Raw genomic sequence first — 26,967 nt, forward strand, 5'->3', positions numbered from 1 at the left:
CAGCAGTTCATTGGACCACTTGATGCCACCATACATTCATAACCACTTATGTGAGTTTCTGGAGCAGGCCGAGTGTGAGAAGGAATAGCATCCCTATCAAAAGTGGTTTTACTGGCTTTTCAGAAACATTTTCTTTGGACTCAGGCCTAACATTCTCAGCCACCAATTTCCCTCCTAACTGAAAAACCTAAGATGAAAACACCAGATTTTCTGCTTTCCAGGAATCCGCAGAAAAACACAAGTTCACACTGTATTTGCAAACAGCGCGAGTCCTCCCACACAGCTCCATTGCCTTTGCTTGTTCCCATTGGAAATCACAGTTATTTTGAGAAGAAAAGATCCTGGCTACCTGAGAGGATACCTTCTCTGCCCTCAAGTTCTGTCATGGGAGCAGCAGTCAGACAACGTATACAAAATGAACAAGACTCCCCCCCTCCCCCCCAAAAAATTAAAATGTTCAGAGGCTGGAAATAAAGGGGCTCAATTCTCATTATCGCTCCCCACATTGATCCAACAGAACTGGAGCTCGTTGACCTTCAGGGCATATACTGCAAGGCTTGTCTAGGTTCTTACTGAGGTGATGTTGTAGGGGAAGGTGGAGGCCTGTTTTTGAGGAGATTGTCCAGTCCCCTAGTGGACATTGGGGCATTTCTATGCTGGGACTTTACCCACTAGTCCACACCTCTCGTTTAGACATTAGTGCTACTTACCCTGGGTTTCACATAGATGCACATACCGTCTGTGCTAGGGGCTTGAACAGCTGTCTAAAGACCCAAGGTAGACAAGGCCAGGGTCAGTTTGTTTTATTTATTTTAATTGCACGCAAGTGCCTAGAGACTCACAGATACATTTCAAAAGTACATTACTACTTCTGCTCCTTCTCATTCCTGTTGTCTTCTGCATGCAAGTGCACTGCTCTTCTCCCCAAAGCTATTGCTTAGCTTTCCTTCTGCCATCTCCATTTACATGCAGACAGCTGACAAAGACCCAGGCACCCACCTGGATCCAGACTCAAACCTTCACTGGACTTACCCAGCAAGAACAGTTAGACTTGAACTGGGAAGTAATGCTTGGTAGATGCAGCCAGGATATTTACTAAACTAATAAATAAATACACCCCTCCAGTTAAGTTCCATCCTACTATCGCTAACATTTCTCCTTTACAAATGCAGCTGAATCCTCAGAATAATGCAGAGTGCCAAAGATCTACTTATATTTTAAATAGAGAGAGAGTGTAGAGGTGCTCGAAAGCTTGTCGCTCTCCCCAACAGAGATTAGTCCAATAAAAGATATTACCACACCCAGCTTGTCTCTCCAATACACATGCTGTATCAGTTCAGAAATTGACTAGATTGGTGGCAGCTGGCAGATCTCCAAGGAATACTGTGATACTACAGGAGGTAGTACGGTGAGTCAGCATGTAGAACTTTTCCCTCTGAGTCACCAATGCCCTTGCATAGTGCTGAGGAGCACTGGGCTGCTGGAGATCCCATCATTTAGATAAGACCCAACAAAAAGGTACTGACTACTACAGTCTCTATAGAGTCCATGCAGAGAGTAAGCGGGAAGGATTAAATCTGGTGTCCTGACCTAACTCCAAATGGATTAATATAACAATAGTACTTTGCATTGCTATGTTCCTTCCATATGAATAGCTGAGCTGGCTTTATAAACATTAAGCCTCATGCCCCCATCCAAGGTAGTGAAATATTATTACCCCCATTTTGCAGATAGAGAAACGGAGGCACAGAGATGAACTGAACTGTCAAAGGTGCATCAGTGAGCTTGTGACAGAGCCAGCAGCTGAAACCAGAGTTCCAGAGGCTTGGTTTACTACACTACAGACTTATGTCCGTAAAACTACATCAATCAGGGGTGTGGAGAATCCACACCCGCTCAGCGATGCAGCTATACCAACTGGGGGAGACAGTGCTATGTCAACAGGAGGCCTCTCGGGGAGGGTGTACCGACGTCGATGGGAGAAGCTCTAAGTCAGGGGTTCTCAAACTTCATTGCACTGCAAACCCCTTCTGACAACAAAAATTACTACATGACCCCAGGAGGGGGGACTAAAGCCTGACCCTCCCCCCTGCCCGGAGCCTCGCTGCCCTGGGTGGGGGTGACTAAAGCTGAAGTCTAAGGGCTTCAGCCTCAGACAGGTGGCTTGCTACCTGAGCCCTGCCACCCAGGGCTGAAGCCGAAGCCTGAGCCCCACCACCTAGGCATGGGCTCAGGCTTTGGCCCCGGGCCTCAGCAATTCTAATGCCAGCTCTAGTGACCCCATTAAAATGGGATCCCGGTTCCCACTCACTTTGGAGTTCTGACCCACAGTTTGAGGACCGCTGCGCTAAGTGCTACAGTGGCACAGCTGAATCAGTGCAGCGGTGCCGCTGCAGCACTGAAGGTGTAGACCAGCCCCAAGTCTCCTTCCTTAGCTCTAGCCACTGAACCTGCACCACAGGAGAAGATTAAGGAAGGATCTTTGCTATCTGAGTCCTGCTTTAGCAATGACTCACTGTACAGCAGGCAGCACAGCTACATCCTGCTGACTGGCCACTGCTGCCAGAGGACCCAGGGAAGTTTTCTACTTTCTTCTCCGTTGTCCCATGACCACAGGAGAGGCCAGCAATATCTGAGTCACATGACTCCAATGCAGCCTTTGGGTGTGGTATACGTTGATGGCTATTTTAAGAGTGCAGCCATTGCTCCCAATTTTATTGAGAGTCTGACAAGAAAGGATGCTTCCCCCAAAGCCTCAGCTCCTGCAGTCATAATAATCCAAGCATCCCTCTTTTTCTGAGGGGGATTTACTGTAATTTCCTAGCCCTCACAGCTATAGAGAAAAACCTTGAAAATGTGACCCCTCTCCTCAGTGTTCCAGCATCAGAAGGGAAATTTTAAAAAAGAACCCCCAAAAAACTAGTCTTGTTCAAATATTATGAATCAGGCTCCAACAAATCATGAAATTTGGAAGTTTGGGGTTGGGGACATTGTGTCTAGGGCAGGAAAGAATTTCTGGAGAGGAGGAAAATATCTAGTGATCATAGGCTGCATGTGATCCTGTCCTATCCCCTCTACTAAAAATCACCCAGCATTTTCTACAAATATACTTCACTTTCTGTTCTAAACAACTGCATTGTGATGCCATGCACTGTCACACAGCAGCCCATTCTCCTGCCTTTCAGGGGTGGCTCAAATGATGCTTACACATGTCCATCATTTAACATGCTCTAGAATCCAGGGATGAAAGTTTCTAAAAGTGCAATTTTATTATTATTATTATTAATTATTATTATTATTATAGAAATGAGCCCAGGGAGAAAATGGAAATAGTCTGCTTGGTCTAATAAGAAAAGGAGTACTTGTGGCACCTTAGAGACTAACAAATTTATTAGAGCATAAGCTTTTGTGAGCTACAACTCACTTCATCGGATGCTGTAGCTCACGAAAGCTTATGTTCAAATAAATTTGTTAGTCGCTAAGGTGCCACAAGTACTCCTTTTCTTTTTGCAAATACAGACTAACATGGCTGCTACTCTGAAAACTGGTCTAATAAGGATGCCAAACATATCCTAAGAGAGCAACATTTTCCTGATTATTCTCCAAGCAGCCAAAAATGTGCTAAGCTCCAAGGGGGAAGATTCTCAAGGGCACAAAGGGCAGTTGGACTCCTAACTCCTGTTGAAAGTCAACTCCTATCTGTGCCTTTGAAAATTTTCCCCTCATTACTGCCCAGCTCACTTCACTATTTATACTTTTAATGTCTTCCTAGAGAGAAATAAAGAGAAACTGCTGTATCCACCTCTTCAACAGTTACTGGATTGTACTTGGAAAATTGCAAACAAAAATATCTCAGAGTGGAAAAACTGAATGAGCACAGAGCCACTACACACACAATTCATCTAATGTGACGTGGGCACATCCTGAGATAGTTTCAGCCTGTGAGCATCCAGTATTCATGCTAATCAAGTTATGTGTTACTGCTCTACTCTACATGTCACCTAGAGCCTGAGCCAAAGCTCACTGAAGACTCCAATTGACTCTGATGGGCTTTGGAGTGGGCATTTATATTCTATCTTCAAAAAGAAAAGGAGCACTTGTGGCACCTCAGAGACTGACAAATTTATTTGAGCATAAGCTTTCGTGAGCTACAGCTCACTTCATCGAATGCATCCGATGAAGTGAGCTGTAGCTCACGAAAGCTTATGCTCAAATACATTTGTTAGTCTCTAAGGTGCCAGTACTCCTTTTCTTTTTGCGAATACAGACTAACACGGCTGCTACTCTGAATTCCATCTTCAGGAGTTAGAATTGTGTCCATCAAAACACAGTACCAGGAGAGAAAAAATCTACTCTTACAATTCTGTAACTTTTAGTTCACAGTAATGACATTTCCCATGGAAGGAGTCCCTCTGATCCATAAAAGTCAGTCTTTGGGTCTCTACTGAAGTGATTATTCAAGTAATGCACCATGTGATTTTATAGTGTTTTTTAGCTAGCTCAGTAAACCTGATGCAGTCTTAGACTGCATTGCTCTGTTCCATTCTGGCCCCACAATGCATCATTAATTGATGGGAAACACAGAAGCAATACAAACTGCTAAATCCATTTATTTTGTCATAATTATGAATCAAATCAGAAACAATGGTGCAAACCCCAGACTCATACAGAACTGCAAACAATATGCTGTCATGATTCAGGTCAGCTGCTATCAATGTTACTGTTATCTTCTCAGACTTGCCAAAGCTGATGTAAGTCTAATAAATAGTAGCCTTTTTACCCTCCACAACAATTACTGGAAGCTTGAAGGTCTATTGAAATGCAAATAGTATATGGAGAGGTTATTGGGGAACCAGGCTGTGGCAATACAAATGTTGCTCTGTTAGTTTCAGTTAGTGTGTGATTGTTGTCTTGAGGGTTGCAAAAAAATTTTTTTTCCTTCTTTTTTCCATAAAGGGGAGAGATGAAAGAAAATGAGGCAGAGATTCAAGGCATATGTGGCTCTGTGCAGCAGCTGAATTGTATCTTCTTTACAGTGGCTACTCTGTATTCTGTGGTTTCCTCCCTGCTTCCTTCTTTCTCCTCACATTAGCGTCACTGTGATTCTTTCCACCTCTGCTACAGCAGCAGTAGAGAAGAGTCTGCAACTGTAACAGTCAGAATACACGTTTCACTGCATCACATTTACTTAACGAAACATACACTTGGGTACAGCTGCCTAAGCAGCATTTTTTTATCGTGTTTTTTTCCATGTGAATTGAGCACTCATAAAAGGTGCTGCTTTGACAGCCACAGAAGCTGCAATCCTCTCTAGACTAAGGGCAATGGTAGAGCAAGATTCCCCATGCTGCCCCAGCAACACCTCTCAACCCACTTTTACAGGAGAGTGGAGAGTTCCTTTTTCATTCATACCAGTTTCATTCATTCAGCTCTAAACAAGCTATGCTACACCACCAGTAAAGAAAAGGAGTACTTGTGGCACCTTAGAGACTAACAAATTTATTAGAGCATAAGCTTTCGTGAGCTACAGCTCACTTCATCGGATGCATTTGGTGGAAAAAACAGAGGAGAGATTTATATACACACACACAGAGAACACTGTATTACAGTGTGTATGATAAACCCATTGTTTCATGTTCTCTGTGTGTGTGTGTATATAAATCTCTCCTCTGTTTTTTCCACCAAATGCATCCGATGAAGTGAGCTGTAGCTCACGAAAGCTTATGCTCTAATAAATTTGTTAGTCTCTAAGGTGCCACAAGTACTCCTTTTCTTTTTGCGAATACAGACTAACACGGCTGCTACTCTGAAACCAGTAAAGAAGACACTCGTTGTAGGAGTGAATCTACAACAAAGCTTGTGAACGTTATCCACCTTTAAATCCTTCCTCAAAACTTTCCTTCGCCATGATGCCTACAAAAAACTTGACAATGGTTAGGCTGTTGGTGCGCTAACTCCACTGCCTATCAGGCAGACCTGTACTGTCTCATTGTTTCATGGTTTCCTGTTGGCTCATATTGTATTTAGATTGTAAGCTTCCTGTTTTTTTGTTCTATATTTGTACAGCTCCTAACACAGTGTGGTTCTGCTCCATGACTAGGCCTCCCACAGAGCTTGTGCAGTACAAATGCACCCCAAAGCTAAGGAACTCAGAATAAAGGTTGACACAAGTTGTGTCCAACACAACTGAAATCGCCCTTTTGTGGCTGCTCTGTCTGTGCCACATATTAAAAGTGGGTCAGAACTTTTATGTTTACAGACTTGCTCTCTTAACATCCCACTCAAATTCCAGCTGCAGCCATGTGACTGGCCTTTTAACTAAAAGGGAAATTCTGTGCCCAGAACAATTATTTAAATATGTTCCTGGGCCCCACACGCAAGCAAACCCAAAAGCTGCAGAACACACCACACAGAGTCCCTGACAGACAGTATGAATGCACTGACTGCTGTGCAAAGAACAGCAAACTAGCAAGACAGCTCTGGCTTCCCAAAGAACTGATCTCTGCATTGAGGGATCATAACAGTTATTTTTAATCTTTTTATCATAATTAAACAAATTCAACTAAATAGCACAGAATCATGATAGTCTTTCATTTCTTGTTTTCAGTTTTCATGTTGTGTTTATTTTGACAGTGTCAATACTTAGAACTCATTACCCCTTATCATCAAATACACAGGGCAAGTGTGGAGAAAGTGGCAAATGGTCACAGCACCCTGCAAGAGAAGTATTGACATGCACCCACATTCCAATCCTCTACCCCAGATAAGCACCAGGTCATGCAGAGGGGCTGCATGTAGCAGGCAGAAGGGGTCAGAAAGCATACATGTGTTAACATGCAAACCATGCATGCTAACTTTTAGCTACTCCTTGTACTTCCTTCTATAGCTTCTGTTCAGCTTCTTCATGAGGGTTGCAAAGGAACAAGATTTCAGATGCTGATTTTTGCATTGCACTTCTACCCCTGGATTTTGTTTTGTTTTAAAATTAGAATGAGACCAAACTTCCTGCTCAACCATTGCTACTGATATAAGTACAGCAGCCCATTCTACCATTATTCTTATTCTGAATAGTGAAGGGAGAGTGGGCACTTTATTTTCTTTGGCCTGGTTATGGTATGAATCTGCTTTGATGAGGTCAGCAGCTTTCAGTAACAAGTTTCATTTGTGGACAGCGGTGACTTTTGGACCCCTTGAAAATCTCAGGCCTCATCCCGTAGGTTCATATTTGGGGATTGATGACCAGTATGTTCTGCATCCCCCTCCCCCGGCACACTCCCATACACACTGAAACAAAACAAAGCTGGGTCCTATTTGTGTTTGGATTCAAAAACCAAATCTGGGTCTGCACCAGGAGCAAGTGTGTGGGGGAGGCGGGGCAGATTTTTTGGGCAGGAGTTCGCTCCCCACTTTCATTTCCTTGAACACTTGCGGTTCCACCCATCCGAAAACGACATGAGAGGAGGAGCCTGCTTGTCAAAGGTGGGTACCTAACGAGGGTACAAACTAACTGGTGCAAAAGTACATCTTGTATGCACCTGCTCTAAGGAGGCGGCAGGATCACAAGAGCTGCCTTCCTGTGTGTCATCCTGTCTCTTCAAAAAGAACAGGAGGACTTGTGGCACCTTAGAGACTAACCAATTTATTAGAGCATAAGCTTTCGTGAGCTACAGCTCACTTCATCGGATGCATTTGGTGGAAAAAACAGAGGAGAGATTTATATACACACACACACAGAGAACATGAAACAATGGGTTTATCATACACACTGTAATACAGTGTTCTCTGTGTGTGTGTATATAAATCTCTCCTCTGTTTTTTCCACCAAATGCATCCGATGAAGTGAGCTGTAGCTTATGCTCTAATAAATTGGTTAGTCTCTAAGGTGCCACAAGTCCTCCTGTTCTTTTTGCGGATACAGACTAACACGGCTGCTGCTCTGAAACCTGTAGCTTCAGTATCCCCCCCCCCCCCCATCTCGTGACCATTAGCGACAAAGGGTGTTGAGCCCTTTTTCCGGCATTTCAGGGGGGGGGACAGCGCAATGTAGGATCAGCCTAGACACAACGCGTCACGCTGCGCGGGGTAGCGTTAGCCCCGGCTCAGACCCTCCCGCGCAGGGCCTGGCGAGAGCCCTCAGCGGGGGCGGCCACAGCGCTCTTGCTCCGGGGTCCCCCGCGTGTGAGTGCCCCGGGCACGCGGCCCCCGCGGCGCTGCCCCACCCCCTCCTCACGCATCCCCGCCCCACCCATCCGCCTTGCGCCGCGCCGCTTCTCCTGCCCTTCAGGAGCCGCCCCCTCCCCCCCCCCTCCCATCGGGGTCGGCCCCGCTCCTCGCGCGCCGCCTCCCTTCCCGCCCGAGCCTGCGCCGGCCCCGCCCCTCGCCTTGACGGCAGCCGCCTGGCCGGGGGGCTGAGAGGAGCCCTGCCGCCGCCGCCGCCGCCGCCTCTCGCGCCGGGGTCCAGCCGCCGCCGCCCGCCTCAGCCTGGCCATGGCCGGCCGCTCGCTCCTGCTCCTGCTGGCCGCCGCCCTCGCCGCCCTGCTCGGGAGAGGTAAGCGCCGGCCCGCTCCCGTCCTGGGCCCGGCCGCCGCAGCTCCCCGCCCCACAGGGGCCGCTCGAGCCGGCCGGGCCCCCGCTCGTGACAGGATTAAAAAAGAAGGGGGGGGGGGAAGAAGAGACACAAAACCGCCCCCCCCCCTTCCCGTGCGGGCAGCTGCCGCCCCGCGAGAACAATGCGGGTCCCGGCTCCGGGGCGGGCCGGCGGCGTTGGCTACGGATCGCACCATGGAGCGAGCCCCACCCCCCCAGCCGGCGGCGCGGCCCGGAGCCAGCCCTTCTCCTCGCCTGCCGCTGCACGGGCGGGGGCGGGGGAAATGAGACAAATACCCCGCTGTCCTACTGCCCCCCTCCGGCGGGATGCAACCGATACAGGCTGCATCTCTACCCTGTCTCCCTTGAGAGGGATATCCAGGCGATTCTCTCCTTGGCTTTGTCAAAGCTGTGGCCACCCTAGCCGAACTCCAAAATATCAGCATGCAATTCCAGCAGAGGTAACGAAGGTAATAAGCCCTACCCCCAAAACCACCCCTAGCTTATTATCTCTTCCCCCAGCTCCCCTTCTTTTGTTTAGAAATCTCAGTTCTAAACCAAGAAGTTCAGCGGCAAGGCGTCCTGCATTTAATATTTTCTACCTTCCGTTCAGCACTCCTGGGGTATTTGCTTTAGACCTTTTAACATAGTTTTATTCCACAGCTAGAGATGAAAATTGGATTGGAACAGCTTCTGGGCAGGTACTGAAGGATCAGCTTAATGCCACTATACAGTAACCAACAGGGCTTTTACACACTGTCGAGGTATTCATAGTTGAAAAGTAAAGGAGTACTTGTGGCACCTTAGAGACTAACAAATTTTAAATTTGTTAGTCTCTAAGGTGCCACAAGTACTCCTTTTCTTTTTGAGAATACAGACTAACACGGCTGCTACTCTGAAACCTGTGATAGTTGAAAAGTAGGATTATAAAAAGAGTCCATTGTTTAAGTTTAAATAAAAATGTTCTCAAGGAGGGGTTGTCAACAGAAATGTGATGCTAAATGTATTAAACTTCATAGGAGCCACTGCCTAAATGTATACCAGAACAAAAGGATCTAGACAGTAAGAAAATGACCTCAAACTTTTGTCCAGAGTCTAGCTTACTGTGTTCTTGGGGATTTAGGAGTGTCTACAAACATGACCCAAATTTGAGACAAACGAATAAAATAGCTTTTTCATTCTCTGCTGTTTCTGCATGACAATTGCCTGACCTCAGAGTTTGCACCAATGAACAATGGCAGAGGTGGATGGGGACTGGGGGAAAAAGCTTCGCTTTAAGAGGAATCGGAAGTCACAGTGTAATTTTATCCCCATTTGCAACTTCTGTTAAAACGAAATAGGACAATATAATTAGCAAACATGTAAATGAATATGGGAAAAATCTGTTAAAATCACCATTGTTATTGTGTAGTATGCACCTGCCGGACAGGACTGATAGAATATTTATCACAACTCAGTAAACCAAGCTAAAAAGCCTTTCTTTTAGTAGAGCACAATACTCTTCATTTACCTTAGGTATCCAGCTGCCTGCTACAGCTGGCTTAAAATCATTTAAAAAGTGGAATGTTGTATGAAGTTGCTGTTGTTTCATTTCCCCCCCATCTCTACCTTTTAAACTGGACAATATTAATTTAATTTGGCAGACTACATGTAAAATCAAGGCTGTAGGGTAAATGTAGAGAAAAATTAGTAATGATGTAAGCACCACTTTAAAAGGGTCTCATTTCCTTGGAACTTTAGGTTCAAAACCCTGCATAGCTGATTTGGTTCTTGATCTTTCTAAGGTAGATAAATTGTACAACATCCACTTATTTCTGAGGAGAGCAGAGATTAAAACCTGAGCTGCTTTCCGCTCTACATTGAATAGGTTTTCCCCCTTGGACCAGCGTCATTGGACAAAATTTCCTCTCATTCCACGGTTGTACAGTTTTCCAGGCGTCTTGCTGCAGCCTTCTGCTACAGAGACAGTTGCTTTTCAGTGATGCTGTGTACATAAAAGATAATGTTTTTCCAAAAGTGCTCAGTGACTTAGGAGCCTAAGACTCAGAAATTAAATGACCTTACATACTTTTGAGAATTTTCTGATAGTATGTCAGAGTGTCCCTGCATCACATCCTTGAGGATGCCAAAACACTATGTACATTACAAATGTTTTGTACTACTGTAGTGCCTAGGAGCTCTAGTCAGTATTCTTTTTACCTTTCTTCTGGGGTTGTCTCGCACTATTCTGGTTTTGAGCCTTCCTCCTGGGTCCATCACACAGTTCAGTAACCCAGCCACTTTCAACATCACACCCAACAGAAAGTCACTGAGGAGAACAAGAGTATAGGAAAACTCAAAATTAAATCAGGCTTGAAAACCAAGTGACTTCACTTCAGCTATTTACCTAGATCTACAGTATTTTCTGCTGAGTATTTGTCTTTTGTAGTTCTGTTTTCAGCATTATTAGGTATTTGTCCTGCAAATAATGCCACAGACTTATAGCTTTCTGTGAATAAGGTGATGCATTTGTTTATTTACTCTGAGTGTATGGATAATGCAAATATCTAACCTTACTCTCACAGTCCTTTTTAGCACCTAAATGCTACAAGCAAAATGTCCCTCTTAAAGAGATGCTGTCAGGTTAACAGTTTTAAAAACTACGTATCTTTACCTGTGCTATTAAACATCTTACTATTCAAATGGGAAGAACTCTAATGATTTACTTGACTTCTTTTACCATAAGTATGTAGTTTGTTTACACTCTGCTTTTTTCCCCCTGTATGGACAGAGAAATTAGACCAGCCAGTTTCATTTCTTGGCTCTCATGCCCTAGCACAGTGCTGCAGTAGTTGGATTACAAGTGTGGCAGGAGAATATTTATGTCAAAACACCTTTTATTGAAATTCATAAATAATGGTGTTGGAACAATGGTTTTAATCTTTAGCTTGAGTTCTAATTCACCTGATAATGTCGTCTTGTCTTTCAGAAGTAAACATGTAAAAAAAGTACGTACAGTTATAAGTAGGCTTGCCAGATTTCCTTCAATTAAGCATATAATAAAGCTTAACTAGTCAATATCAATTTATATTTTCATAGTTGTGGGAAGTTATGGGGTGGGAAAACAAAGGGGGTCAGCAATTATTTAATGGCAGATGTTGACTCAAAGCTCTACAACTTAACACAAAATGGTCAACCTCCCATGTCAAAAATCTATAAAGTAAATATTCTTAAATCAAATTAAGTTCTCAGGCAGCATTTCTTACTTTGCTTATCTATAAATTTTGATCATCAGTGGAAATATTTGATTGGTTTGTGTGTGTGGTGAAAGCAACATTTACCAATGCAACTCTGATCTTTCCAAACTCAATTATAAGCCTCAATCTTGCAAATTCCTCCACACAAAGCCCCACTGACTTCAAACCCCATACAGAGCTAGTTGCAGGGTTATGGTCAGAGTTTTTCCCCCATATAGTCTCATTCCTTCTGATGTGTCACTTAAAAGGCAAGGCCTTTTGACATCAATAAAGAGTCCTTGTGCAGCACAGTCTTTTTAGAGATTAGGCATCTTTCCTAAGGCTTGAGAAAGGAGGGTAGATGTTCTACTGTATAGGAGATGCATGTCATCTTGATCTATATCTTGCAAGTGTTTAGAGAGGCTTTGTGGGATAAATTACTGAGAATACCTTCCCCAGCCAAAGCCACAAACAGACTCAGGATGAGACCCCTTCTCTCCCACTCATACTTGCATTACTTTATTTAATAAATACTAGAATATTTGAGGGAAAAATGTTTTGGGGAAAAAAATCTGTTAGGTATTATACAGGAGGTCAGATTAGGCGATCACCATAGTCCCTTCTGGTCTTGGAATCTTTGGAGCATTTTTTAAAACAAATGATAGTCTTTCCTGATAGAGATCTCTCTCCATCCACTCACTCACGTATCTCTATCACTTTCCCTTCTTCCCACATATTTCTTTTTTCCTTCCCACACTCTCTCACTTTCCCTTGGTTTGTCCTCCCTGGTCTCTCTTCCAGGCTTCTGCAGCATCTGTCCCATAATGCGAGTGCTGTTAGATCTTGCTTTGACAGTGTCCTTACAAAACTTCTAAATCCAGCATTAGAATCCATTCTTAAAAATAACAGCAAGAGGAACTGTTCCACTGCTCCTTGGTTATGTACACAGTTCAAGTTTGTGTGGGGGGATGAACACAAATTAATGTACTAAATGAAGAAAATAAAACTAAAGCCACAGTTCACAACAGTGAGAGTAGGCACTTCATGGAGAAATGCTGTCGTTCACTCAGGTCTGATACTTGCTTGCTATTGGGATGTTTGTCTGTTGTGTTAATAGGGCACTTATTGTAGTATCCTAGCACATTGAACATTTTGGCCCATCTCCTAGGATATGACAATAAACACTCTATAAATACAACACCTCAACTTCCCCTCGGTCCACAGCAGTATGGAAAAAAATCAGGTCCACGAGTCTCAAGTTGGGCACCCCAAAAAAAAAATCATTGACCAAGTTTTGTTAAAAGGGTGGTAGTTTCTGGGAGGATGAGGTCTGAGCCTCCTCCTTGTCATAGGAAATTTCATCCTATTGAACACAGAATAGACGAATAATGACAAAAATATGTAGCTTTATCATACAGGGCCCATGCTCAGAAGTTACACAGCAGCTGCCATGGATGATAGCAACTGACGGCACTAAGCACCTTAAGATTGGGTCCACAGTCATTTGTTGTAGCTCAGTACTGGCAATCCCAAGTATTCAAAAATCATGACTGTGCTGCCCTTCTCCCCCAAGTCATGATTGACAATTATGATTTAAAATTTTTTTTTAAATTTCCCTTGTGAAGTCACATTTTCAAGCTTCTCTCTGCAACCATGAGGATGAGACTTTTCCCCCCCTTAAAAAATGAAAGTTGAGATTCTCACACTAACATGACTGTAAGAGCTGGGGCTTTAAGAAAAGACACTAAATATGTGATATTAGCTAAAGTGGCAACACTGTCTACAATTATCTATAATGTGTATTGCAATTAACAAAAAGGAAAATAAACTCAGCTCAAAAGTATATACAAATCTTAACTACAGGATTACAAAAGAAGCAGTATCCATAGTTTCTGCCCAGAGAGCCAGATTTGGGTGCCTTTCCTACATGTCTGCAGTTTGTAATTTCAGCCTTGGCTGTGCATTACTCAAAGGACAGTCCTGCAAACCTTACTAGGCTCTTATTCCCAGCAGGGCTACTTGCATGTACAACAGCTGCAGAGTGAGACTTGTGGCTTTTTCATTTTGTTCCAATTTTCCAGAAATTTTAAGTCTGTATGGGAAACAATATGTCTAATTGAGGGGCATCACATGATGATGATGGCTTTGTGACACAGACATGTGTTACTGGGAACTGAAGTTATTTTACATAGGCCACTTCAAAAGCTGTCAGAAGCTAATTCTGTCACTACTCAACTGCTGGATTTGAACAAGTCACCTGGAGGTGAAAGATTCCATCCCTACAAGTGAGCTGAGTGCCAGCTTGTCCTCATCAGACCACAAAGACCCTGAGCTAGTGTCCAAACTAACTTCATTCCTGAGGCTTGGCCTTTTGGTAACAGAGCATCACCACCAATTCAGGGAGGCAGCTTAGAATGTGGTTTAGCTGTCCCTAGGATCTCTCTCCAGCACCTCATCCAGCCCAGGTTCCTCTCACTAGAGCTCCTCCATCCTATCTCCTGCACCTGCTTTAGTGAGTCATCAGAATAGCAACAGCTTTACACAGTCATCTAACACCTGCTGAAGCTGGGTGCACACCAGGCCTTGCCAGCCTCTTACAATCCAGGGAGTCAACCGCTGATTTTCAGAAGCTAAGAAGAGAACAACCACCCAGGCTACAAAAGTTATTTAAGATGACTTGTTCAAGGTCAACCTGGATCTCAGACACGGACAGCCCGTAATGCAGGGGTGGCCAACCTGAGCCTGAGAAGGAGCCAGAATTTACTAATGTACATTGCCAAAGAGCCACAGTAATACATCAGCAGCCCCCACCTCCAGCTCCCACCGCCCTGCTCCCAGTGCCTCCCATCTACCGGCAGCTCTGCTGATCAGCTGTTTTGTGGGGTGCAGGAGGCTCTGGGGGGGAGAAGGGAGGGCACGCAGGCTCAGGGGAGGGTGTGGGAAGGGGTGGAGTAGGGGCAGGGCCTGAGACAGAGCCAGGGGTTGAGCAGTGAGCACCCCCTGGCACATTGGAAAGTTGGCGCCTGTAGCTCCAGCCGCGGAGTCAGTGCCTATACAAGGAGCCACATATTAAACTTCTGAAGAGCCGCATGTAGCTCTGGAGCCACAGGTTGGCCACCCCTGCCATAATGTATCAATATATGGGAGCAAAAAATGAAGTTTAGTTTGTTTTAGATCAAATTGTGCTCTAAGTCCCTTCCCACAAGAAGAATCTTACTTGCTCTGCACTCCAAAATGCTGGGTAAACTGACTCACCAAAATGTCATAAGCATGAGGCTGAAAAATCAAAGACTTTCCTCCCGAGTTGCTTGGTAAAACACATGATACTGCCCATGGGATAAGGCTGAGCAGTACTCAACAGGGTGGGATACTCTTGGGAAGAGGCAGCAGGGACTGGAATCTGGGAGTTCAGGGTTCTGTTCCTGATTTTGCCATGGCCTTTCCCTGTGCCCAGTCATGTAAAACTGCATGTGTCTTTTGGGCATGCCCAAGTTGAGGATGCTTGTGCATGGAGATCTGTGAGCATGCAGAGCTCAGCATGCATGCATGCTTTCAAAATTGTGGCCTTTAAACTCACTGCATCTCAGATTCCTCTTCTGAAATGTTGGCCTAATGCTTCTCTACTGGTTTGTTAAAAGGCTTAATTAATTGTTTACAGAGTGCCAGGAGATCTCTTTTTTTAAGTTGAGAGTGCCATGTAAATACAAATTAACAAAGTGCAGTATGGGGCACAACTGGCAGAGTATCAAGCCAGAAAAATTGCCAGGCAGGGAAACCATACATTTCTTCTACCCCTCTGTAGCTTGTTTAAGGAAGCTGCAGGCAGTGTAAAATCAGCTCAGTGGTATCTGCCTGCCTCACATTGTAAAAATACAAACTCCAAACCACAGGATTACAAATGAAGCAGCATGCCATAGTTTCCATCCCAAGGCAGCCACATTTTAATATCACTCCCACACATCAGCTGTCCTTAACTGCAGCCTTGGTTGTGCATTATATAATTTTCAGTCTCAGGTCAGTTGCATTGGCCAGTCAGCACACCCATGATTTCAAGTGTCTGAAAAGCAGCAAATATTTCATTCACCTAGCCTAAGCACCAAGATTGTCCTGGGTTGCTGGATAATAAGGAATTCTCGACATTCACACAGGTAGAGTGAGGCATTCCTCACTCCTGCTGTGACCGCAACAGTATAGATGGATATAAACAGGCTGATGTGTGTTAATCAGGGCGTATGTGGACACCCAGCAATTCTGAATCTTGAGTTTGTCTTAGTGAACTGCAAGTTTGTTTTTAAAAGAACCCTGTTAAGCAGGTCAGGCCTATGCTTTAGATTTTGTAGCAAAGTATTTCCCTGGAGTATCAATCTCAGCCCATGCTGGGCTATATTCCTCACATCCTTCCCTGCTCCAGTTTAGAGCTCTTCACTTCTCCTGGGCTGCTTCATCTGGAATCCTAAGCCAGGAGGCTGGGTGCCTTCTCCCACCCTGTGGTTGTATTGACAGACAGAGCCTACTCAGCACTTTTATAAGGCTCAAGTGTCCATGACGCTATCACCTGACCGTCCTTAATCATATCCCCACCATCTGGGAAGCAGCTAATTAATTATGGCACAGTGAGGCTGGTCCCATTTCCACTTAAAGGGGCCAGTCACCCTGTGATAGCTGCCTATGCCTTACTGGGTGATGTTTCCTGGACCACCTCTCTTCCCAAGTGTGAACATAATATCCCAGTAGCAATTATAATAATTACTACTATAGGAAAGTAATATTAGGGAAGTAATTAGCTAGTTATAACTGTTGCACAGATGGCTCCCATCACCCCAGGCAGCAACTCTTTATGCTCTCTTATACAGCATCGGCTTCTTAGGAAGGCAGATGAACGGAGGAGCTAGCCTGTTTTCAGATGCTTTTACAAGTGTCCAGGCTCTTCTTTGCCATGGACAGAAGTGGAAACAGCTGCAAGCAAGGGTGGAGCCAGCACTATATGACCTGCCAGAGCTGCACAGATTACCTTCAAGCTTCAGAGATTCCAAGACCAGAAGGGACCATTGATCACCTAGTCTGATCCTCCTGTATGACACAGGTCATAGAACTTTCCTAAAATAATTCCTAGAGCAGATCTTTTAGAATAACAGTCTTGCTTTCAAATGGTCAGCGAGGGAGAATCCACCACAACCCTTGATAAATTGTTCCATTAGGTACTCACTGCAGTCTGATACCCACTGTGCTACAGAATCACAACCAGAAAATGAAATATAGACTAGAAGTGGAAAGCAAAACTATCCATTCTGGTTTCATTCATTGTCAAAGCTGAGTGAAGTGCAACAAGTAAATTAATTTTCACAATGCAGTTAATTGACATTTGATTAACATCTTTCAGTTTTAATAAATTTTAACATTAAATTAACCATGTAATTGGTTAGTGTCATTAGTGATTAGAGATCTTGCTTTTAGATTTTTTTTTACCTTGTCAGTGTCTAATTTATATGATAGAGTGGGAGAAACAAAAGCAAATTCTCTCTTTCAGCTGTCTCATCTGTAGCCAAATGCACACTAGTCAGTACGCTGCAGCAAAATAATAAAAATGGTGGAAATAGAAGTGGAAGGACCGAAATTGACAATTTTGAACAGTCATTTCTTTTTGCTCCTCTAGCTAATAATATTGACACTTGGAAATGGCATTGAAATGGATTTTGTGGCAGAAATGGTACTAAAGGTAGTTGTTGTTCTACATCTGTTGCAAAAGATTTTGCCCCTAAACAAAAACAAGCCACTGATCTCCAACGCTGCCTACAATAAAGTTTTAGCATTGCTAGATTTAAAATAGAAATGTGTTTCTCCTCAGAAAATATATTCTGAAGGTATGATTTACCAGAAAAAATTGGTTTGACTACATACTGCTTCTGAAGCCACTTGAATAACAAACTATACGTTTGATAAACTAGCTAATAACCTTGTAGGTTCTCTTTTGTCATCTATTTTGTTAACTGGTGTAATTCACAAGCCAATGAAATAACTTGATTAGAACAAAATTAGAGAAGATGAATGTTCCATATCAAAAAGCAAACATGACAAGACTTCTCTTCAAAAGAGAATTTCAAAGTTGGTGAGCCAGACATTTGATCTACTAGCAGTGACTTAGGTTGTGGGTGCAAGAACGTGTGTATAGTGAGTTCCTCTCTGCTCCACTCTTTGAAGCAAATGGTCTGTTGACCAAAAGGTAGCCAAATTCATCTTTGATGTATCTGCATTGAATTCACAGGAGTTACACCAGGGTCAGATTTGATCCAGCCTCCTGTCACTGTGGAGGCTGCAGCTGCCTATTAGATAAACCTTGTGGTAGTGCATTCTTACAATATGGTCACTTCCTCAGGAGACTTCAGGATGTACAAAGGAAATTCTTGGAAGCAAATGGACAGGCTCTGCCCGACCTAGAGGCAGTGTTGCATGCTGCTATGCAGGGCATTGAGTCTCATCCCACATTTTTACTTCCAGAGATGCAGGATCACGAACTGTAGTTCAGTAAGTGCAGTGTTTTCTTCTTTTGGGAGATAAGGAATTGCACCACTCAACAGCTGCCTCCCCACCCTTTTCTGAATGGAGTCCTTGGTCTCTAGATCATGGCATGGAGTCTCAGGTTTAGATCACAGGGAACTAGAGGACTCTGCAAGATTTTTGAAAGAAATTCAGGATCCAGGCAAGGGGAGAAAAGTGAGTGCACTGTTCTCAAACCTCAGCACAAGATGGAGCATGCAGCTAGAACTGAGGACAGGCCTAGAGAATGAGGTACTGGTTAAAAAAAAAAAAACTGATCAGCATTTTTCAAGCTCTTTCAAATGCTTTTCTGCTTATGCTCAAAGAAATCTGGATGAAAGCGTCTAAGCTGGGAGATCTTACTGGAAAACAGCTTCAAAGAGGATGCATGCCCAGTGATAAACCCTTCAGTGCTAATTGCAGCCCTGACTCTGGGAAAGTGAGAAAACAAAAGCCAAAAAAGGTTACCATGCTAAGCTATAGCTGAGTAAGAGGATACTTATAAAGTGATACCAGAAGCCTTAGTATTAGGCTTGGCAGAACTGGATTTTTTAAAAAAAAAAATATCTATGGATAATATCAATGTAGCCTTTTTGTTGTTGATTTAAAGGTTCACAGTTGCTCATAATTAGGGATGGGGGGTCAGAATTTTATAATAGACATTAAGATTCAAAAATTAAAGCTTTATAACCATTAACACAAATAGTCAACATCATATCAAAATATAAAGTAAATGTCCTTAAATCAATTCAGTTCTCAAGCAGCAATGTTCTTAATTTGTCTGTCAATTTTTGATGATCATCAATTGAATTGTTTTTGGCAGTGTCTGTGTGTACAGTGAAATAGATGTTGACTTGACATTTACCGATAAAATTCTAATCCTTCCCAGCCTAGTTATTGCTCTAATAGGGAAATGTAGACTGGACAAAGCTGAGGACCTGGAGAACTTGCAGATTCCAAAGCTCTCAGGACCAGGAGGTAGAGGGGGAGTTGTGGGTGATGTCTAGACTGCAGCTTAGGGTTAGGGTTGATAACATGTCCAAAACATGCTCCTATTACTATTGCAACTATACCCTGGCCTCTATCCCCCCTTCCCTGTACTTCTTTCTATTCCTCAACCCCACCAGTTGTATCTTGTCTTAACAGTTGACTCTTTGGGGCAGGGACTGCCTTCGTACATAGTACATCATCTAGCAGAATGGGGCTACTGGGATAGAAATCATCATCAACACCATAGAGCTTCTTTGATGAATGCTTCTTAGAAGCTATTGGTTCTTACTGTACTAACTGATTTCTTGGAAGAGTAGTCCCTTCCTTGAAGTGCTTGGGTTGCTCTGAGATTGGATTTATCAGTTTCCTATGTTATGCCAGCTGCTGAAGACCAGATTAGACATGGATTCTACCTGTCATGAGATATGATCATCTCTCTGTCCCGGTCAGAAGCAACTCCCAAGTAAAGCAGGTCCAACCCTCTTGCAGGAGCAGGGCTTTCACACCTCCCTAGTCCTGCATATTTGCAAGAAAGTCATTGCCAGTAGAAATCTCAACTCAAGCTGCTTCTGAGTGCTTTGGTTAAGTGTTGATTTTCTAAATGACCGGCCACCTTCTTTCTGTGTTTAGGCATCCCAGTTAGCTCTGAATTTACATCTCCTGATCAGACAATGCAAGCTGTTGTGAGGGAAGCTATGTCTGACCCAGTCTATCCCATTTGCGATAAAAAACCCTTTTCGGGTTCCATTCTTCCATCAGTTACACACAGTGTTTATCATAGAGGTTTGTATAATTTACATTGCTGAGATGCATTGCACAGCTGTTGGGCAGTTCATGTGAAAATGGCACTTGGTCCTTCACAAAATGCTGTGCATCTTGGAGGCCTGGCAGCCTTGTGTGGAATGTGCATTATGCAAGGCAGGTGACAAATGGACCAAAAGGTTTCATCTGGCTAATTGGAGAGACATTTACAGGTATTCTCCCAAAATGATGTGGGGGAGGAGGAAAAAAAATAAAGGATGCAAACTGATGCCTCTTCCTGCAGGTAGATCATTCATTGGAATAGTCATTACTGGAAATAAATCACCATTGTGCAGTCATTGTGGTTAAAACACCACATTGTGCAGTGTCCAACATTGGAGGTTTTTAAAAACAGGTTGGACAAATACCCGTCAGGGATGGCCTAGGGTTACTTGGTCCTGCCACACCAAGGGGACTGGACTTTGATTTCATGGAGTCCCTTCCAGCCCTACATTTCTAGGATTTGTAGCCTGTACAACTTTGCAGGATGTTCTCTTATTTCAAGTGACAGGGTAGGTTTATTCCCTTTTCAGCCCCAACAGCCAAAACCTTCAGGCTGGCACTGGCATGCATAGTACTTGGAAAAAACAATCTCTGTGTAGCTTCACATACAGTAGAGTGATATTGTGGTCTGAGCTGGAAAACCAAGCAGGACATATAAGTGTTGGTGATATATAGGCAAGCATGCTTTTCCGTCCGCTGTAAAGCTGACCCAAAAACAATGGAAATATCCCAGAAAAATTTTGCATTTTGGGAAAAATTTATCCCAAATTCCAAAATGGAATTTTTTGTCTTCATGAGGCTCTCTGCCTCTCCATTCCTGGAGTTAAGGGAAAATAGGGGCAAAGAGCTTTCTAGGCTGGCAAGGAGCCAATAGCCATCTCTGTGATTTTCTCCACCAGAACATGGACTTTTTCAGCAAAACTGAAATTTTCTTGTAAAATTTTGGTTTTGTGAACAGGGCATTCCCCCCCAAAATAAAAAATTACCCAACAAAAAACTTTGGACTAGCTCTAGTCCCCTGCACCCTTTTATATTATTCCTGCCATAAATATATTCTATGCACCAAATCAAGGCCTGAATGAGCACAGTGCCTCTGAACCATTGTATGGCTTCAGCACATTCAAAGCCGCTAAGTGTGTGAGAACTGTGGGATGTAGACTCAGGTATCATGAAGGGAGAGAGACAGACTCAGGAGCAGTAAGAATATAGGAGAAAACACACAATGTTGGAATGTTAAGTCCCATAGGAACTGAAATGATTTGGATTAGAAAGATTCTTTTACAACTTGATGACAATCTAACTCCTGGCTGAAGTAAAAGCCCTCCCCTTAGAACAAGCCTTTAACTAGGCTGGATAAAAATCTTTCTGGGCTGGTGTAGGCCTGTGTTAGGCTTCTTGGCTAAACTGTCTTCCAAAGCATGAGCAGATCTGGCTGACCGAAGCACCCAGGCCAAACTAAGTCTTTCAAAGTTAGCGCCAGCTTTATACTCTGCACCAAATTCCAGCCAATCGGCAGTCACTCCCACTTATGGACCTCTCCGTCGCACAAACTGTCAAGAGGTATGAACAAAAGGTGTGGTATCATTTGAATAATTACTTTTAACAAGATCGACCAGTATTAGCCAGCCCTGAAATTCATGGGAAGGACAGATTCCAACTTTGTGTTGAGCCTACCTGCACTTTTAACCATTTATTTGGTCTTAGAAAAATAATGCACTTTGAGATTGGTTTAAACGGTACACATTTAAAGAGACAAGACCTCCTTTTTGGGGGTAAATCTGAGGTTAATTGAGAGAATAAGTTACGTCATTTCACAGGCAGAAAGCACAGAGCAATGATCATTTGGCTTTTTTTGAGTTTTCATCTAATGATTTTGTAAGATAGAGGGCAATTGTCTTTATGCCTATTGCCCTCTAGTGGCTGGCTTGGAAAGTGGATAAGAGACCTACTACTAATAGCAACTAGTGGAGTTCCCCTTTAGTTCAAATGTCAGAGGGCTGTGTTCTGGCATTCTACTCCTGCCTCTGTGTGTGTAATTTTGGTGTTGGGAATTGTGTCTGTTGTCAGAAAAACACTAATTAGTAACATTGTGCTGAACAGGTTTGTAAAGACAACTACTATAGGAAAATCAGCGAACATCCTGGTAGATAAGTGCTCTTTCAAACTATGAAGAACTAGAGGAATTCTAGATTCCAAAGCATTAAGAACTGTAGCTAACAACATTGCTAGAAGCGTTTGACCCAAATGTGAGAAGTGTTGTTTAAAAGGAAAATCTTGTCATCCTGTTCAAAATCCGCAACAGGAAAGTCAGCAGGACATGTGGTAGCTTTGGAATTTCCCCTGAATCATGCTGTCGGCAGAGGGATTAGCCTTCAACAGATATCCACAATCCAAGGAGGGGTCACTCGTGGATTCTCTCAATTTCTCATATTTCAGAAACCTGGTACATTTGCACAGTAACTAATTTTATGCTGTTCCATTGACTTCCCTAGGAGCTGGTATGTGCCCAACACTTGTGAAAAATCAGCTCACTTATACAGGAGCCTAAATCAAGATTTAGAAGTCTAACTTTAGGGTTCTGATTTTTTTTGAAAGTGTTGGCATTAAACTGAACAACTTGAGTAGCGTTTACAAATAATCGGTAAAAATCTAGCTACTGCAATTTGCTTGCAGCGTGTTCACAATCCACAGTACTGTTAGTTGAAAATAAGGTTTGATGTTGTAATCTATGCATCATTTTATATCACAATCAGGAGAAATAGCAGCTTTAACAGTATCATTTCACCTGTGTAGTTTAAAATTAACCAAGGAGGTTAAGTGATAAACTGCCCCACTTCTCAGCGATACCAGCCCTCTCAGATCACTGGTTCCCCTAAGTCCCGGCCACTAAAGAGATTTTGCAGCATGTCCTAGAGGCCAGTAGATCTGGGCTATTTCTGACCAATGAGGAGAGAGAAATCTAAAGTTTACTCACAGAGAACGCCCTGCCATCAGCCCCTTCCCCTCTAAAGGGGGAAATCCAACATGAACTCCTCCCTCCACAGCTTCAGCAGTATCACATGGGGAAAGAGAGGCTCTATCAATTAGGAGTTTAGTGCTTTATATTTCAAAGCCAGCACCTTAACCACCACTTGTAACCAGCAGGCACCCAGGGCAGATCCTGGCACATTGGTGATATGTACCCATAAGGATGGCATACTCTGCCCAAAAAGTAGGAGGATGCACTGTGCACTAGTTTGTCTTCAAATGGATTTACTGATGCTGCACGTAGTTTCCGTTGCACTAGTCTGTTGCCAACATAAGTTCATGTACAATGGCAGCAAAAAGAAAAGGAGTACTTGTGGCACCTTAGAGACTAAAATTTATTTGAGCATAAGCTTTTGTGAGCTACAGCTCACTTCATCGGATGCATTTCCACCAAATGCATCCGATGAAGTGAGCTGTAGCTCACGAAAGCTTATGCTCAAATAAATTTTAGTCTCTAAGGTGCCACAAGTACTCCTTTTCTTTTTGCGAATACAGACTAACACAGCTGCTACTCTGAAACCTGTCATAATGGCAGAAAAGTCTGACTTCAGAAGAATCAGTTGCAACCTCTTGGCTGGACACAGATGGGAAAGAAAAAAGCCATTCTGGATGCATCACAGCAGACCCCTGCATAGGAAACTTGAGTGACAGACCACAGAAACATACCTTCAACTTTACAGGTCGATATAACCCCTTCTGTGCCTCCTAAGATCTCCCCCTCCCCATCCATCAACTTCACCTAAGTCTTAACTGGATTGAGCCTCAATACTGACTTATTGCCTATCTGAAATAGTGCAGGAAGACAGGAACACTGCATTCCAAATGATGACCCAGCATTTTCACTGTGTAATTCCCTATTTGCCTAGTTTTAGCTGTAGTATCTTGATTTTTATCTACTGAGTAAAATCTCTTTGTTAGGAATCTGGTGATAAGCATTTAATCACAGGGTCCACTCACCGCTAGGGCACCTCCTCCTGGCTGTTCAGGGATTAGCTCCTCATCAGTCCAACGCTCCCTTCTGTCGCTCATTCATGAGCCCTGCCACCTCTCTCTGTGACTCAGTGATCTCTCTTTGTGGCTTGGTCCTCCAGCCACCTCACTGTGTATTTTCCCCTTCCAGGGGTTCTCAAAGTATCTCTCTCCAAAAATGTCAGTCTTCTCCCTCACTGTGCCACTTCACCAGTGGCTGGGAGGTGAACCAGGCCCACCCTCTCGGTTCTAGTTCCAGGACCTTCTAATCAGCAGCCAAGGTCTTAAACATCACTTCTATTTCCCTGAGCTTTTTCCTACATCTCCATTTAGGCATCCTTCCTTTCTGCTCTAGTGTTTACAGACACCCTCACTCCAGCCTCTTTTCTTCTGCCAGCTTGCTGGCTTTATACTAGCCCTACCTATTCCTTCTCAGCTGGGCTTCATCCCCATCTAATTTCCCTCAGATGGGGCCTATCCAGTTAATTGGCCCTTTCTCAGCCTCTGGGGAAAGTGTGAGGTGAACACTCCATCACACTCCTGCATTGTGTAACACCTCAGGCTCTCTCCTTGGCTGTTCTGTGCTAAAAGAAGTGTATTTGTGTCACAACTTGTCATCTGTTTTATAAACTGTCCTCAGTGATTGAAGGGTGTAAGTGTGTGACTCACCAGCCAGCACAATGCAGATCTCCTAATTCTGGGGTGAGACTTTGCAGGCCTCCTACAGCACCCCCTGCTGACAGCTCTTCCAGCCATACTGTGGTCTGCCTTTTGCTATTCTACCTGAGTCACATATAATTCCACCCCTTTCAGGGTAAATCCAAAACATAGTAGTCAACTCTCAGTCCGCGTCTGGACTCACTAGCCCTTACCCATAGCATCAGGGAAGTTTCACTAGTCATAACTCCTTGCTGAGGGCATTTCCCCACAGTCCTCAGTCAGCTGATAGGGAAACCCGGGCCTTCCCTCTCCACTGGGTTCCAGTCTAGGCACCCTTGAATAGGTAGTCAGGGCCAGTGTACATGACCCTCTAGCTGCCTTCTTAGACCTCTTCCTACCTCTCCCTGTCTTGGGCCTTTGCTACACCTTCTCCCATCTGTCAGCTCTGCCCTCTGTAAGCCCCTTCTTTTGGCTCACAGCAGAATTTGTTAGTACTTTCTGGTATTCTGCTGGAGGAGTTTTCTCCACTCCTGGGCTGGGCAGTCCCTGACTCAGCAGCAGTTTGTCTGCAAGCCCCTCCACCAGCTCTCACAATCCCAGCTGGACTCACTTCCCACTGCTTTCCTTCCCAGCTTCCTTGGGCTCTCAGGTGTAGATGTACCTTCTATCAGAGAGACTGTATCTACCATCAGGTTGCTCATTGAGTGAATTTGTAAAATCTACTCTCCTTCCTACTCAGCCCTGCCTGAGCCAGGGTCAGCCCTTTTGTCTCCTCCCTCCAGGCTTGACAAAGACTGCAGCTGTAAGAGGAGTGAGGCTGATTGCACCCACAGGCTCTCATTGACTCCTTCAGGCCCAGTGTAGGGTTGGTACACCCCATTGTATAGGGAAATTCACAGTTGTTACTTATTGTGCACCCAGTACTGATTATAATTCATTTTATAAGCCTGGACAGTATTTGTTTAAATACCCACATTTTCAGTATTGCCAATGGAGTCATGGTAAAAATCTCTCTGCCCTTTTTTAGCATTCTCCATCCAGAGATCTCAAACTGTCTCTTTAATGAATTAAGCCCCAGGCCTTCCCTGTGATGCAAATATTGCCATCTCCATTTTAAAGATGGGTAAATTGCTGCTGCTATTATTTGTATGTTGCCAACAGTGCTTTACAAACAGATACCTAGGACAAGGACCCTGCCTCTGAGTTTACAGTCTGAAGGTTACACACCAATTTGTGGCAGCACCAGAAATAAAACCTAGATCTCCTGTTTCCTAGTTCACTGCTTTAGCCAGCAGACTCTGCTTCCTAAAAGAAAAATCCAGGGCCTCATGAGGCCATCAGAATTCTCTATTATCCCGAGGAAGCATGGCCTAGTGAATAGGGGTCAGGACCGGGCATATTCATGTCTCTTCAGTTGATTTGAGCAAGTTGCTTACCTTCCCACGCCTCTTGCTCTGAGCTGTCAAAATGGGGACGGTGTTAATTACCCGCCTTTGCAAAGTGCTTTGAAAGCTATGGATGAAAAGTACTTTAAGTGCAAATTGTTTGTTACACATTGTAGTTATTTGTTTTCTCTTATTAAAAAAAAAAAAAAAAGCAAGGGGCCCAAAATAGGAGGACTCTGTCTTTCCCACCTGTGCCACATTAGCATTAGTGGCACCTGTGTCAATCTCACAAGCCCTCAGGGTGGGTCTTCAATCCCACATCCCTCTAAAAATGAGGAACCTTAAAAATTGTGCTGAGAATCTTTGATCCTTCTTTCTTCATGTGACTGATCTAGTCACTTTAATTGGAAGCAGTTTTCAGAGTAGATGAAACACTGGGGCAGAGATGTCTTTTTGACATTAATACGATAATAGTTCTTTCAGATTTAAGTTGCTTAGAAATTTGTCACCCACTTTTAGTCTGGAGACATAAGAGAGTCTGAAAAATCCTGAAAGAATTGAATGTTGATACAGAAGAAAATCATTTTGACTGGGATTTTGTTTTATTTGAACAGCACTGGGTAATTTTGGATAAGTGCAAACAAAGACACCTCTCAGATCAGTGTGAATCAGGAACCACACAACTTTATCTATGGCAGCATGAGAGAGCAGAACCAGACCTCAGAGGTTTGTTTTCAGAGCATAATATGGGAAATCCTCACATATCCCTGTTTATTAATATTCCAACTGATACGTTC

General features: G+C 43.7%; 1 protein-coding gene and 1 long non-coding RNA gene across 5 annotated transcripts in view; one reads left to right on the forward strand and one right to left on the reverse strand.

Annotated features, from left to right (window-relative positions):
• Positions 1-4,655: 4,655 nt before the first annotated feature.
• On the reverse strand, positions 4,656-25,486 carry LOC119861816. Its single transcript, XR_005295039.2, has 3 exons — positions 24,114-25,486; positions 10,786-10,894; positions 4,656-5,147 (listed from the first exon to the last, which is right to left on the reverse strand). It is a non-coding gene; the product is annotated as an uncharacterized LOC119861816 (long non-coding RNA).
• CD99L2 (CD99 molecule like 2) overlaps positions 8,239-26,967 on the forward strand; it is an 87,349-nt gene continuing 68,620 nt past the window's right edge. For 2 of the 4 annotated variants that reach the window (XM_043492923.1, XM_043492926.1), the window contains exon 1: positions 8,374-8,548. In XM_043492923.1, the coding sequence (XP_043348858.1) occupies positions 8,488-8,548 (61 nt within the window). In that variant the 5' untranslated portion in view covers positions 8,374-8,487. Of the gene's footprint in view, positions 8,549-26,967 lie in introns of all 4 variants that reach the window. The other 2 variants (XM_038417437.2, XM_043492925.1) reach the window with 2 other exon arrangements.

Source organism: Dermochelys coriacea, chromosome 9 (genome assembly GCF_009764565.3).
Source record: "Dermochelys coriacea isolate rDerCor1 chromosome 9, rDerCor1.pri.v4, whole genome shotgun sequence".
Taxonomy (NCBI): Eukaryota; Metazoa; Chordata; order Testudines; family Dermochelyidae; genus Dermochelys; species Dermochelys coriacea.